We start from the raw sequence: 15737 nt of genomic DNA, 5'->3' as shown, positions 1-15737 counted from the left end.
TCCAACTCAAGACTGCAATTAATAAACCTGTCACTGGGACTCTGTCAGGCTGTATCCTTGGTTTATAGACACGTTTATGTGCACGTTTTTACAACTTGATTTTAGTTTTTCAGAGGAATACTTTCATTTATTTTTTTCATGTTCATTTCTGTTGGAAAAGGAAGATATTGCAGTTTGAAGTTTATTCAAAACCTTTATTTGTCATTATACAATTTTACAGAGAAAGATCAGTTGACATGATTCCTAATGAAATGAATTTTTAATGGAAAACAAAAACAAAGCTGAAGAACTGCTGCTGCTAATCAAGCACATGTTAATGTAAGACAAAAGTTTAATATCACATTTCAAATTAAAATCTGCATCAAACAAATGACAAAAGGAAAACGTGATCTAACATTGATGATCTATTATTAGTATTGATGATACACATATAGGATTGGTACGAACAAGATCGGGGATGTGGGCTACATGAGTGAAAAAAGCAACTATTACCTTATTTAGGACATATAGCTCAACTTATATAAAGGTTTAAAATGTAAAATGTGTTAAATACTTGCCTATTAGATTAGGTTGAAGTCTCCATGTAACAACAAAATGTATATACACATGGAAAAGCATGCAAAGAGTATAAAGAAAAAAATAACCCTAATCTGTAACACGTTTTTTTTTCTCTTTTTCTGACATTAAAGTCAATTTAAATTTTTTTGGAATTATCAGTCATCTTTAATTTATTATTTCTAATTTTATCTTGACAGGTATTTCTCAGGTAAAATGATTAAATTTAAATGACATTTTAAGATTAATTCTCAAAACAAAATTGGACTGAAAATATCTTCAACCACTTAATCACACAATGAAGACATTCACATATTGATGAACTTTAAAACTATATTTACAATATAAAAATATTCACTAGTTGGAAGAATCACTATCAAAATATATGCAAATTATGGCTTTATAAGAAAGATTTTTTTTTTGAAAGGTGGTCACGTTGCTATTTCGAAGCTGTAGAAAGTGATTAAACCATTCACACACACTTGAGCATTTTTCATCGTTTGTAACTGTGTGCTAATAAATGTGTTTGTCTTTATAAACTCTGCTGAGACGCTGAGATTGTCGCCTCGGCGTTACTCTGGTACTTTTCCTCTTCTGGTAAACTCTCCTCTGAATGGACTCCTCCTCATCAGATGAAGACTCCTCTTTGAACATTTGAACTTTACTGACGCGGCGTGTGGTGTGAGAACTCGGCGTGACTGTAACTGTTCTGCCTCTTAAAATCCTTTCCATCATGACAGGTTCCGTCTCTTCGTCTGATGGAGTCTCTGCGTCTTCATCTTCATCCGACAACAGATTTAAGTCTTTCCTCTTTTCACTCGTACTGTCAACAGCCTCCACGTGATTCTCCTCAGATTGCTCTCCTCTTTCTGCGGAATCAGCTTCCTTTGGCTCCGCATCATCTTCAGTCGGAGACGTTTCACCCATTCCTGCCGGTTCTGTCTGGCCAACCGTTTCCTCTTCATCAGATCCTTCCATTTCCTCATCATCAATGTTTTCTGTATCTTGGGCCTTTGTTTCCGTGACATGCGTTTCTTCCTCTTCCCGAGCCTTTGTGCGAACCCTTTTGGATTTCCAGGTTGGCGTGGCGGCTGCAGACTTCGGTCTTTTCCTCAGAACTCTCGTTTGTACCATTTCCTCTGAATCAGAACTCTTTTCCACCACCGTCCCGACTTGTTCAGTTTCTTCTTCTTCACCAACCTCATCTTGTGACTCAACATTTTCCTCAACACGCGGCTCAGCAATTTCATCTTCCTTATCCACGGGTTCCTTTACATCATTGTCTATCATTACGTCATCACCGTTTTGTTCTTCGTCATCAGCTTTAGCTTCTTCTACCTCAACAGGAGTGCTCTCTTCTTCCACTGTCTTTTCTTTTTGACGTTCAGGTTCGTCATTGTTTTCTTCATTGTTCTCAGGAGCCTCGGATTCCTCTGCTTGTGCCTCAGAGGGAGTATTCTCTTCTTCCTCCTCCCGGTGATGAAGAGTACAGGCTCTCTTGTATTTACTTCTAGGTGTGGCGGCAGGAGCAGGACGCTTTCTCTTCCTGAGAACTCTTACTTTCTCTGTGCTCTTACCTGCAGCCACTTCTTCATCCTGTTCACTCATCTCTGTGGGTTTGCTTTCTGAGGTGGGGGGGTCTTGAGCCTCACCTTCTTTAGCAGCCCCCTCAGGTCCCCCATCCCCTGTATCTTCTCGTGTATCTGCATCTTCTACTTCAGGATCACTACGTCCACCCTCTTCTTTTGCCAACTTCTCTGGATCATCAACGTCAGAACCAGAAAGACCCCCCTTTGCCGTTTGTTCTTCCTCTTTCATTTCACCCTCCTCTCCCTCTGGAGCAGTGTTTTCTACAGGAACACTCCGATCCATTGTTGCCATTCCATTTTGGACTTCATGAGTGCATGTTTTCAAGTCCACTAAAAGCACTGTCACCCTTTGGAAATGAGATGGTTGGGGTGCCGCTCCCTCCTCCGTGTTCTCCTCTTCAGTCATCGTTATTGATCCTGTGTCTGATACTCCTTTATCTTCTTCCACAGTCTTCAGTTCCTCATTCTCTGCCTCCGTTTCATCCTCCTCCAGGGTTTTCTCCTCATCCCCTTCGGTTGGAGGCTGCACTGCCGATCCCAGTCCTGTTACTTCCTCCTCTACAGAGTCCTTTGGCCCCACCTTCTGGAGGTCTGCATGTGTGCCAGCTGTTTTTTTAATTGCCTCTTCATCCTCTCCTCTTTCCTCAACACTTGTCTTTTCCTCTGTTCCTTCTTGTTCTTCCAGAAGTTGTTCATTGGATCTGGATGCTGGTTCTTCTTCACTCATTTCTGCTTCTTGTTTATCAACGTGCTTTATGCTTCTTGTTTTGTGTTTCGGTGTAGCTACGACAGTCTTTGTTCCACTTCTCAAAGCTCTTGTTATAACCGGTGCCTCTTCCTCTTCAAAGCTAATTTCCTCATCTACTGGAGCCGGGATACGATTATCTTCAGCATCAACCACTGCAGACTGGGTTTCCTCCACTGGAACCGTTACAGCATTATTTTTCATACTTTCCATCTCTTCTTCTAATTCAACAGGGTCTGTTTCTGCTTCGTTGACATTCACAGCTGTGTTGTCACTTTTGAGAACATCCGTTTCTACCAGCAGTGTTTCTGCAGCCGAGGGTTCTTCCTTTTCTTCATTAGATTCATCTTCTTCAAGCTCCTCCTTTTTCACCGTGTCAGCCTCATGACTTTCAGATGTTTCCACGTCATTTTCAGGCATTTTTGTTGCTTCTGTAACACCATCAGGAACCTCTTGTTCGGTCATCCCTGGTGTTTTTAGGTCCACCAAGATCACAGCAGCTTTCAGGAGTTTGGGGATTTCACAGACAGCGTCCGTTTCCTGTGTCTTGTTCCCAACCACAAATTCAGACCCATTTTCAACGTCAACCACTACTATTTCTGAGGTAGTACTAACAATGTCAAGCTCTTGCAGTCCATCCTTGGTCTCTTGCACCTTTTCAACCATCTCTGATGCCATCTCTATCTCTTTGTCTTCCTGGACTTCCTTGCATTCCTCCATATTTCCCTCATTTGAAGGCACAACATCCTCCGGTATTGTATTTTCTTCTCCAGCATTTAATTCCTCCTCCCCCATCGGCTCATCTGTTACTTTGTCCGCTGGTTTTTCTTCACCTCCTGCTCGCTTTTCATCTTGTTTCTGACGCTCTTTGGTCTCTTTATTTAAAATACGTTTAGAAGTAACATTTTGCTTGTTTCTCAAAGATCTCCTCTGCACAACAGGAGGTTCCTCTATCTCATCATCTTGTTCATCCTGAATCTCTGATGTGTCCATTTCTTTACCTTCCTGATGTTCTTCAATCACATCCACGTTTTTCTTTGTATGACCATCCTCTGCTATATCCGGAATTTCTGTGGAACCATCCTTCATTACCAAATCCTCTCGTTCCTCTGTCTCCTCTTCATTTGCCAGCTGCTCCTTTTCTTTTAATTCTTCCACACTAACTACCTCTTTTGTGGAGATAACTTCCTCTGGCTCTTTTCTCTCAGTTGCCATCAATTTCTCCTCAACATTAGCTGTAAAAACTTTGGTCTCTTCCGACACCTCCTCACATTCTTTTTCTGATTCTTGATTTACTTTCTGGCTTTGCAGTGTGTATTTCTTTTTGGGTGTGTGTTTGATTAGCACACATTTTCTTCGGAGAATTCTCATTCCTTCTTGGGCTGTCGTTTCCTCTATTAGCTCATCCTCTTTTGTTATTTCCTGCAAACGGCTCCCTCTGGGAGTTTCATCCTCTATGGATTTACCATTATTAACTTCACTGAAATCACGTTTAACAATTTCTTCCAAGTTTTCTTCACTCACCTCAATTTGTGTTCTCTCTCCTAATTTGCTCATGGGTTCACCTCCCTTGTGTACTTCTAAAACTTCCTCAGAGACCAACTCCACTGTGGTCTCCTCCCTCTGAAAGTCTTCCTCTGGTTCCTCAATTTCTGATGCCACATTCTCAACTGTAATCTGTGACTCACAGGGGCTATTGTTCACAATCTGAGTAACATCTACCACTTGTGGATCCTCCATCGTAGACACGGACGTAACATCAGCACCATCAAGGTCTTGGGAGCCCAGGACTGTGGCTGGTTTATCCGACGTCATGACTGATGTCAGATAAACTGTAGGTAGATTATTTTCCTTCTTGTGCTGGGCAGGGATCTGCTCCTCTCTGGGTGTTTCTGCTTCAATGTCCTCGATTCTGCGGGGTGTTACATCAAGCATTGTATATGGTGAGGTTTGATGATGGGAACACAGAAAAAAGACATTAATGGTATATTAGAATAAAAAAAGAGTGTATTGACCGCTTGTACCAATCAAAACATTTGTTGTAATCATGTATCAATAATAAGCTAATAATAAAATTTAATGCTGCACGCCAACTGGTAGCGGAATTAAAATATAGCAGTCACTGAACTCTGAACAAATAGCTCAGCAGGGTTCTAAGCAAACCAGGCATGTGGTTTATTATACCATAATCGTCACAACCACAACAGATGTGAGACTTGACCATAATGATTCTAATTGTATTAAATACTGCTGACATAGCAAATATGCAGAGCTAATGCGTCGGCATTTATGAATTGGATTTTCTACTTTTCTCTACCGCGGCTCCAGGTTTTCTAGTTTACTATGTTATCACTTCTATTTTATTTAGAGAAGCGATTTCACTTTATTTATATATCACATAGTACACTCAACAAAAATACAAACTCAACACTTTTGTTTTTGCTCCCATGTCTCATGAGATGGACTTAGAGATCTATAATTCATTCCAGATACACAATATTACCATTTCTCTCAAACTTTGTTCACAAATCTGTCTAAATGTGTGATAGTGAGCACTTCTGCTTTGCTGAGAGAATCCATCCCACCTCACAGGTGTGACACATCAAGATGCTGATCTGACATCATGATTAGTGCACAGGTGTACCTTATACAGTACTGCCCACAATAAAAGGCCACCCTTAAATGTGCAGGTTTTTTTTGCTTTACTGGGGGTCTGGGGACTCAGAACCAGTCAGTATCTGGTGTGAAAACCATTTGCCTCATGCAGTGTAACTCATCTTCTCTCGCATAGAGTTGATCAGATTCTCAAATGTGGCCTTTGGAATGTTGGTCCACTCCTCTTCAACGGCTGTGCGAAGTTGCTGGATATCAGTGGGAACTAGAACACGCTGTCGTATACGCCGGTCAGGCACATCCCAAACATGCTCAATGGGTGACGTGTCCGGTGAGTATGCTGGCCATGCAAGAACTGGGACATTTTCAGCTTCCAAGAATTGTGTACAGATTCTTGTAACATGGGGCTGTGTTATCTTGCTGAAACATGAGGTGATGTTCATGGATGTATGGCACAACAATGGGCCTCAGGATCTCATCTCTGTGCATTCAAAATGCCATCAATAAAATGCACCTGTGTTCTTTGTCCATAACAGATGCCCATACCATAACCCCACCACCACAACGGTCCACTCGTTCCACAACATTGACATCAGCAAAGCGCTCACCTACACGCCACACATGCTGTCTGCCATCTGCCCTGAACAATGTAAACCCAGATTCATCCGTGAAGAGAACACCTCTCTAACGTGCCAGACGCCATCGAATGTGAGCATTTGCCCACTCAAGTCTGTTACGGCGACGATCTGGAGTCCGGTTAAGACCCCGATGAGGACGACCAGCATGCAGCTGAGCTTCCCTGAGATGGTTTCTGACAGTTTGTGCAGAAATTATTTTGGTTACGCAAACCAGTTGTTTCAGCAGCTCTCTGAGTGGCTGCTCTCAGACGACCTTGGAGGTGAACCTGCTGGATGTGGGGGTCCTGGGCTGGTGTGGTTACACGAGGTCTGCTTTTGTGAGGCTGGTTGGATGTACTGCCATATTCTCTGAAACGCCTTTGGAGACGGCTTATGGTGGAGAAATGAACATTCAATGCATGAGCAACAGATCTGGTTGACATTCCTGCTGTCAGCCAATTGTACGCTCCCACAATGCTTGAGGCATCTGGAATGTTGCTGTGAGACAAAACTGCACATTTCAGGGTGGCATTTTATTGTGGGCAGTATAAAGTACACCTGTGTACTAATCATGATGTCACACCTGTGAGGTGGGATGGATTCTCTCAGCAAAGCAGAAGTGCTCACTATCACACATTTAGACAGATTTGTGAACAAAGTTTGAGAGAAATGGTAATATTGTGTATCTGGAATGAATTTTAGATCTTTTAGTCCATCTCATGAAAAATGGGAGCAAAAACAAAAGTGTTGAGTTTACTTTTTTGTTGAGTGTACTATCTATGGTATTAAACTTTTTTTAATTGCAAATGCAGAAGATATAACACATTCATATCCAAACAAAAACAAAACACTAACATAACCTGTCTGAAAACAATCATGTGTGTATTGAAACAGTTTTTTTTTTTTTTAACCTTTCTAATTATTTTCATTGGCTGTATTACACATATAAAGGCATACCTGATAACTTTCTCTGACTTTCCCTCTGTGATCTTGTCTTCCATATTCTGAATTTGTTTTGAGCAACGGTCTGAAATGGGTAATTCATCCTCTGAAATGGAAGGAATTGTTACAACGTGGTTCATTACACTAAGAAAACTATGTCAGATGACGGCATGCTCACCTTGGGTTGTTCTCAGTATGGTCACTTCCTCCTACAGATCAAATTGACAGAAAAAACTTTTACTTATAAAAATGGTTTGTTTCTCAAATCTCAGACTGAAAGAACGTACGATAGACATACCATAATTTCCACTGTGCAGTCCATAGATACAGTTTCTTTTATTTGAGTGGGGATGTCCTCCATTTCTTTTTCAGACACCTCAGTTACCATAAATGAGTCCTCAGTGAAGGTGAGACTCCTGGATACTGGTGAAAAACATTAAGACGTCCACTGTTATAACACAACAAATTCATTTAATCATTGGCCGGTGAATGTTGATGTATTTAGACAGAATATACGACTACATGACTTTAAAGACTTAGAAATATCAGATCTTTGTAATCATTGTACTTTTGTGATTTATAATATAGTTAAAAAGCAGTTCATGATATTTCTTACCACTCATGGTCTTGATCTTGCAAGAAATTCTGGTCCTCTGCTTGGGCCCACCTACGCTCTCTACCTCCCACAGTAGGTCTTCGTCTCCTGGGTACTGGCACAGGTACTTCTCACACACTGGGAACAAATTGGAATACACTGAGCCTACAGTAATGTCTAATTTATAGTTTTATAAAATACCAACTACTGTGAGAATGTAGCGCGATACTGTGCAGTATTAGTGATGAGCACAAGCAGGATGGATTCATGCACCTTTGTACATGGATTTGGACAGGGGGTACTTCAACCCCAGACAGTGATCTTTGTAAGTGAGTACAAAGTCCTCCAGCATCTGGAGGCCAAAGCCGTTACCACGGTGACGTTTTCTCACAAATATCGAGTCCATCACAGGGAGCTGGTAGCTTCGGTTTGAATAAGCATTACATAAGCTACCTAGATGGGAAAACAAAAGATAATTGTTGTTAAGCAATGAGTTAGTCCTTTATTTTATCCACAATCCTTTTCGGGTGCAGACGTTAAACAATAGTTTAAAACACATTTTTTGTTTAGAAAACTATAGAGAAATGCCAGAAAACATCGGCTTTAATTCACTGAAGATGAAAACAAAAGTCTCAGAGAAAGAGAACAGTTAAAGTATATCTATGGTCACAAACGCATTACCCTACATTACCTTAGGGTTTAACACATTACCCTATATACTTCACCTGAGGGTTTGACTGAGTAGAATCCAACGGCCTCTCCATCATTCCACAGGATTTTTGCATGATCATTTTCTCCATGGCAGAGAAAGGGAAGCTCATCAGAGCTCATCTCCTTGGCTCTATAGAAGACACGATTAAGGATGTAAAGAACGATTCTCTCTCCTATAGTCTCCACCTGTGGGACACAAAGACATGCGTTGTTGCTAATCCAATAGCACCATGCCACATATTCTTTAACATGCTGTAAAACAAAACCTGATGCTGGCAGCATCATCTTTTATGGTTTTTCTAATCACAGCATCAAACAAGATTACAGGAAAGCACCAATAAGTACTGAAACACACTAACAATTCTATAAAAATATTTACATAACTCTTTTTTGGGTAATTTAGCTAATAATTTTGCATAATCCCAAAAAAAAAGAAAAAAGGATGAAACAGAAGAGAGACACAAAGACAAAATAAACAAAGCAAGAAACATGTTAAAAGAGAAGGCCAATGACCAACCCTTCATCTTATGTTATTTCATTGTGACCCTGTGACCAACATTATAACGGTGGGGAAACACTTTGTTCACTCCCATTTTTTAATGAGATTTACGCAAAGATGTCAAATATTTTCTACATACACAAAATAGCCATTTCTCTCAAATTTGTTCTCAAATCTGTCGAAATCTGTGATAGTGAGCACTTCTCCTCGGGCTAACATATACAGTACATCTCACCTCACAGGTATGGCATATCAAGACGCTGATCAGAAAGCATGATTATTGCACAGCTGTGCCTTTGACTGACCATGAATTTAAAAAAAAAAATTTCTCTCACACCTCCAGAGCTCCATCTCGAGCTGGGTCTGAGGTCTTGAGAATGTCGTCGACCGTCCACCACTGGTCCATCAGGTAGAGAGCCACAGCTGTTAATGGGTCACTGGGAGCGAAGAGGGCCAGGATCCTCTGTTTATCACTGGATCCATAGAGGGGGATGAAGCCCACATTGGTGATGTTGATGGGGATCTATGGACAGACAAAAAGATTAGTGTACAGAATCACATGGGCACAACCCAGTCCCTGTGTATGATGGGGAAAAAGAAAAATTTCTGTTTTTGAACCACTAACTCGTCTCAACCAAAACCAGACTGTCCTATTTTCTGACAAAAGCTGAAAATAGTACCAACAAAGCCTGTTATGAAAATGGAGTTTAATGTTTTATTTATGACTGTTCTCATCCCTCCAGTCCCAGGAAGGTTCTCATTGTGTGCATACATAAGTGAAGGCAATACTGCTTCATAAATACAGACCAAGTGGAAATGTGGGTGTGGATCAGCCTCAAATCCCACTCACTACCCACCCACATTCAATCACGAATGATCAATAAGCAGCCTGTTGATCAATGCTGCTTTATTGTGAATGAGAGGGAGATTGAGATGATCAATGAAAGCACATACTGCTCATTGTTACGGTCCTCCAGCAGTCCTGCTGTGTTCAACATGTAGGATTAAGCAAAATATGAAATGTCAACTGTCTCAGAAAACAACCAAATTGTGACAGCACGACTTGTCACTACTACCAATTATTTTTATTATTATTACAAAAAGAGATTATTATCAGTTTTTTAATTTAAAAAATTGTTAAAGGCCCTTTGAAAAGAATATTTAAAAACTAAAAGAATTAGTACATGATTATCTACAGTACTTTCCTAAATACTATTTTATGTTGACTTTGGTTTCCACGACAGCTGATGATGATGTCATCAGGTTAAACTCACATTTGTGGTCCAAGGGTGGAGAAACTGATAGTGTGGTAGTGCTGATGAAATAGTTAGCAGGTAAAGGTAGATGTAGAGGTAATAGTGGAATAGTTCACTAGCAGACATCCTAGTGATGCTACTGGTTGAAATGTTGATGATAACAGTGTTCTGTACGTAATATTTGATATTAAACCTCACCATCCCCGTCCATGATTCCATTATATTGGGTAAAAGTTTTATTGTTGTGCATATTCTCTCATCACATTTGTTATTCAAATTTAAAAATGGAAATTTGAGCACACTTCCTTCAAGTACGATTTCACGAGTGTATACAGTAGTGCCGTGTGTTTTACCTCGGTAGAGTCAGAGAGGGTGAGGCGTTCGGGGGAATCAGGATCCCTGTAGAGGAGGTCATCCATGTAGATGTTGGCCAAACGCTGCAGCTCTCCCTGGCTGACATCTGCCAGGAGATCCACGGGGAACTTCATGCCTCTGGAACACACAGCAGGCATCAGTGAGTCATCCGTTAACATTTAGTCAAGTAGAAAGTTTAAGGTAGTAATTACTGTAACTGCTACCTTTCCGGGTAACACACAACTCAAAATCGTGGAGTTGTTGGAGGACTGGAGCACGTTTTAAGTTTACTTAAATTTTGACTACTCAAAAAGGAAGTTGTTTTTTTTAAATGTAAGCGCTTAGGCTCCACACACATATACTGACACATACCCACTGCCATCTGTGGAAACAAGTTGAAACGTCAGCTGCATCGTTCAATGTCATCTAAACTATAAAGTTAATGTCTGACGCTAAGTTTGCACTGGGTTGACAATCATTCACTTACTTGTATGGTTTAGCTAAAGCGGGTTAACTTATTTTCATTCTTTGCAGCTCGATCCTAACAGCTAACTGTTAGCTAACGAATTAACACCATCCGCTTTTAATGAAAATAGATTGCTAACAATGCATTCAGCTTCTTTAAAGCCAACAACACAAAGGATGCCTTTATATCAAATGATTTACTAAAACATGACAGGACATGCAATGCAGGGACAAGGGTCAGCACAGGTCAAGGTTTGTGGAGGTAAAAATAGATTCTGGAAGGGGACGAGGATGTGGCCCACAATAATCTGAATATTAAAGCATCAAACCACAATAATCCCTAAATCTATGAATTTATGCTCCTGCATTTCTATGATTATTGAATGATTTGCATTGATACGTCATGCATGCATTGCTCACACATTGATGACAGTTTTTACTAAACAGATTTCACATTCATTAGTTTTATCCATAGATTAGTTTTAGAAATTGAGCTATATTCACCCATCTGTCTGGTGGTTGGTTCATACAAATCGCTCCAGTGTCTGATTACCTGTTGTTTTATCCTGTGTCCGCATGCTAACAGTGATGCACTCACCAGAATGAACTCATCTTTAGACCCGTCATGATTTCAAAAGGCAAAACATTTTCACTCAGAATAACTGAACTTACCATGCAGTGTTAAAATAAATAAACTGCCATGATCATACAGATCTCAGGTAACTTTAATGAATCAATGCATATATTAAAACAAACTGTAGTGATTCACTTCCCGTTCCACTGGAATCAGATTAATTCACAGCTGATCGACTTGTTTGCTTGAATCTGAGCTACAATTATCATGTCTGCACATGACCTGACATTTGCTGATCAGCTTGCACCAACAAGTTTATTGTTTGGGATTATGTTGTGTTCATGTGTAGAGAAGTTCTGCTTCGGATTCACTGTCTAGGAATGACACCATTAGAGGTCAACCAGAGTGGGTTTTTTAAAAGGTCGATATAATTAACATTGTCTGTTTAATTACTCTACCACCCCGACCCCATTTAATGTTTGATTTCATTAGAAACTAGGTATGCCAAGCTTCATATCAGAGTCAAACACAAAGTTCTGAAATAAAAAGACGGAAGAAACAGCTGCTCTGCATGTTGTACATGAACCTAACCTCACTAACCTCTGGATTACTGGGACTGTGGGGTTGATGGTTTGGCTGCTGGACATCAGCCACTACAAAAGAAAAATTTGTCTACAATATATTTTGGTAAAATATCTCACAAATTTCACCCAAATTATTCCACCAAACCTCAATCCTTCATCCTTATTCAAAGTCATCAGTCAAAGTCGTGACCATTATTGTGACAAACAATTGGTTGGTGTATGATGGAGCTTTCTATTGTGCTCCAATTTAAGTTAAAAAAACTATACACAACTTCAACACACACACACACACACACACACACACACACACACACACACACACACACACACACACACACACACACACACACACACACACACACACACTCCTGGTGATAAACACAGCAATAAGGATTCATGGAAACAATGAGAACAATCTGGAGAACCAGTTTAGCGTGTGAAGTTTCCCCAGAGGGCTGTCAGCGCCGACATGTTGACACCAAGTGTAGAACTTGTAAAATAAAATGCTCCTGCAGACGGGCATTGTGCAACAAAATCTCTTCACTTTGACCCCTTTGCTTTGTTCAAAGTGGACCAAGTCCATATGTCATGACACTACCTCACTGTGTGCTTTCACAGCACATAGCGGCAGCATTAAGACGCATCAAGTACAATACACGCACAAGCATAACTGCTTACATATTTCAGCATCTCCAGTTTCGTGAGCGTCCTTTGCATGTTCTGATAATGACTTCCTGAGGCTACACACTCAAACCCCTGAAAGTACAGTGCAGGTATATACAGATGCGCGTTTTGCTGCTGTTAAAACCTCTGCAGACGTGACAGAGATGGAACAACTTCATTACCTTTAAACAGAACAGCACAGCAGAATAGAAGCGGATCAGGCCCAAGCCAGGCAGACAATGGGATGTGTGTGTGCGTGTGTATGTGTGTGTGTGTGTGTTACAGTGAACATCTCCCTTGAAGCAGGCAGTCTGAATACTACTGATCTATTCATAAATCAGACACTACATTTCTATCTGCTGTCGAATAAACACCTTTAAATGTGTGATTGTTGCATCACATGTAAATGCAAGCTACAGTGATAAAAACAGGTTTCGTTAAATGGATTTTCCTACTGATAAATATTAGGACTATGACATTACAGAGGTCTAAAATGCTGACAGCTGCCTGGTTAACTTTTTGACATATTGCCGGTACTCATAAAATATCTGCATTTTTTGCAGTTTCTTTGCAGATTTCAATTTTATAAATCCTTTTTTTTTTGCCCAAACACAAAATAGCAACAAAGGAATGAGTGTATATGAAGATTGGATGAAAAGCTTTGCTTATGGCAGTACAGTTCTAACAGCGCGGGACACATATGTTTCTTGTTTAATTCATTGCACTAGAATTTTAAATCTTTTGAGTCAGCATTATCAGCACCATTGCAGACTTCTCAAGGAATTTGACATTCTATCACTGAAATGATGATAAAAAAAGCCTAAATGTATAGTGACGCACATAAATTACAACACTGTACTCTACCCAGAATTTCCACTGACCCCCACAAACACCCTGTCACTGAGCATCATCAGCAGAGCAGAAAGTCCAGCCATCTTTTGTGAGAGCGAGAGACAACAAAGCTAGCAGCTGAGTGTGTGTGTGTGTGTGTTTGTGTGTGTATACAGTATGTGTGTGTATGGATGCGTGCATGACTCTGGTAAAAGCAAAGCCAGCGCTCCCTCAGGGAAGGGAGAAGTGAAACCCACAGAAAACATTTCCAGACGGTTCGTGCCACTCCTGCTTTCTCTTAAATAGCTTGGGCACCTTGTCATGCACTGGATGGCTGTGTGTATTCACTGGATGGCTGTGTGTATTCACTGGATGGCTGTGTGTATTCACTGGATGACTGTGTGGTTATAGGTTTGTGACCAGTGTGTAACCAGTGACATGTCCACATTTTATGCAGTTTTAACAAGTTTTACGTTACACATACTAAAACCACAACTTCTTCCACAAGTTCTTACATTTCCACACAGCTGTCTGTCCCACGTTTGGACAAAATATTTGAAACATGCCTGAATACGACCTTACGACCTTTGTGACACCATGGGGTCGAGATAGAGTCCCAGGGACACAAATCACCCTGAAATCCCAGTCGCTCTACCTTCAGGTCTTTAGCACGAATACAAAAATCCAGTGACTGCAGTCAGATCTCCCAGTGAGGTGGGGGGGGGGGTTCTCCACGTGGGGGTCACAGTACTTTTTAGTTTGGGATTTTGTTTTCCAGCCCTGATCAGGCACTGCCTGCCTGGTGGTGAATTTCTATTTCCATACTCAATAAAACTAATCAGAACCATAACTGGATCTGATTTTTTTCCTCTTCCACTTTATAAAAGCTGTGAGAAATTGAAGGAACAGGGGGAACTAAACTTCTGGAACATGATGTTCTGATAACACAAGATGGGAAAAGTGTCCCTTTTTTTTTTTCAGTTAATACCCACATTGTAAGGAAACCTAATGGCCACATGGTGGTGGTGGGGTCGTTGATGGGGGGGTCGCTGATCCTGGACAGACACTAAATGTGGTCGCAACAATGCGTGTCCGCACTGTTTTTTAAATCAATGCGCAAATATACATCCTGCAGTCGAATAAAGATAGTTATCAGATAAGCAAGAATATTAAGTTTTTAAATTTTTTTAAAGGGAACAAAGAGTTCCAGAGTCACACTGAGTGGAGTGGGGGTGGGTCGGTTTGGGGGTGGGGGGGGGGGGTGTGTGATCTAAAGCCACGCTGCTCCTGATGAGGAATTCCACGGCAGCAGAAAAAACGCAGTAAAAACTATTCATTCACAGATTTTTTTTAACACATTTCACACAAACAAACTCAAAACTGCACAACTCCTTCAGTTCTGCGCGTCTGTTTCCTTCTTCAGATCGTGCAAAAGTAAATAAAAAGTTGGATGAAGTGGTGATGCTGTTAAAAAAGCACGTCAATAAAAGTACGTCACAACTATTCCCTAGTTGATATCAAATATATTTTTAAATTACAACTTTATAAGAAACTGTGTTAATAATAAATTGAAGTGCTGAACCAGCGGCTTCATCTTTCTGACCCGCTGCAGGAACTCAGAACATTTTGTTCCCCATAAAAACAAATTTTGTTTTTAGCATCAAGCTAACAAACTCCATTAGCAGCGGCTCAGCTGCGCTCCGAGCACCGGACGTTCTCCGTCTATATTTAATACCTTCAGCCCGGCAGATGCCGTCCGAGTCCGGTTCAACAACAACAACAACCCCCCCGGAGAAGCCCCCAAAGCACCCCCCCCCCCCCGGAGCCGAGCAGCGTGAACACACTCACCTTTACTCCGCTCAGACACCAACTCCCTGCCTCCAGAATGCCACTCAATTTCAATTAAACACGTTTCAGGTTTGTTGTCGGTAGGTGTGGCGCTCTGCGCATGCGCGTCTGAGCCCACCAATCCGGTGCGCTGCTGTTACGTAACTGAACGATTATCCAACCTGACCCCGTGACCCCATCGTTATCCCCACCGTCACACCAGCGACTGAGGGATTAGAGGTGGAAACCCAATCATTATACCATAGATTTTCTATCTATCTATCTATCTATCTATCTATCTATCTATCTATCTATCT

The 15737-nt window shown here is 41.0% G+C and overlaps 1 protein-coding gene across 2 annotated transcripts; it reads right to left on the bottom strand.

Annotated features, from left to right (window-relative positions):
• Nucleotides 1–180: 180 nt before the first annotated feature.
• LOC137593075 (enolase-phosphatase E1-like) lies at nt 181–15530 on the bottom strand. 2 transcript variants are annotated; one of them, XM_068311667.1, is made up of 10 exons: nt 15442–15530; nt 10476–10614; nt 9204–9389; nt 8382–8553; nt 7930–8109; nt 7678–7794; nt 7360–7484; nt 7240–7270; nt 7077–7167; nt 181–4801 (listed from the first exon to the last, which is right to left on the bottom strand). In XM_068311667.1, exons 2-10 carry the CDS (start codon nt 10608–10610, stop codon nt 1069–1071), a joined length of 4770 nt encoding a protein of 1589 aa, XP_068167768.1. In that variant the 5' UTR covers nt 10611–10614; nt 15442–15530; the 3' UTR covers nt 181–1068. The 2 variants fall into 2 exon arrangements, with proteins under 2 accessions (XP_068167768.1, XP_068167769.1); XM_068311668.1 differs by lacking the exons at nt 10476–10614; nt 15442–15530 and having other exon boundaries at nt 8382–8497; nt 9204–9354.
• Between the last annotated feature and the right edge of the window lie 207 nt (nt 15531–15737).

The sequence above is a fragment of the Antennarius striatus genome, chromosome 3 (assembly GCF_040054535.1).
Source record: "Antennarius striatus isolate MH-2024 chromosome 3, ASM4005453v1, whole genome shotgun sequence".
In the NCBI taxonomy this organism is placed as follows: Eukaryota; Metazoa; Chordata; class Actinopteri; order Lophiiformes; family Antennariidae; genus Antennarius; species Antennarius striatus.
This window is presented reverse-complemented; position numbering and strand designations above follow the sequence as displayed.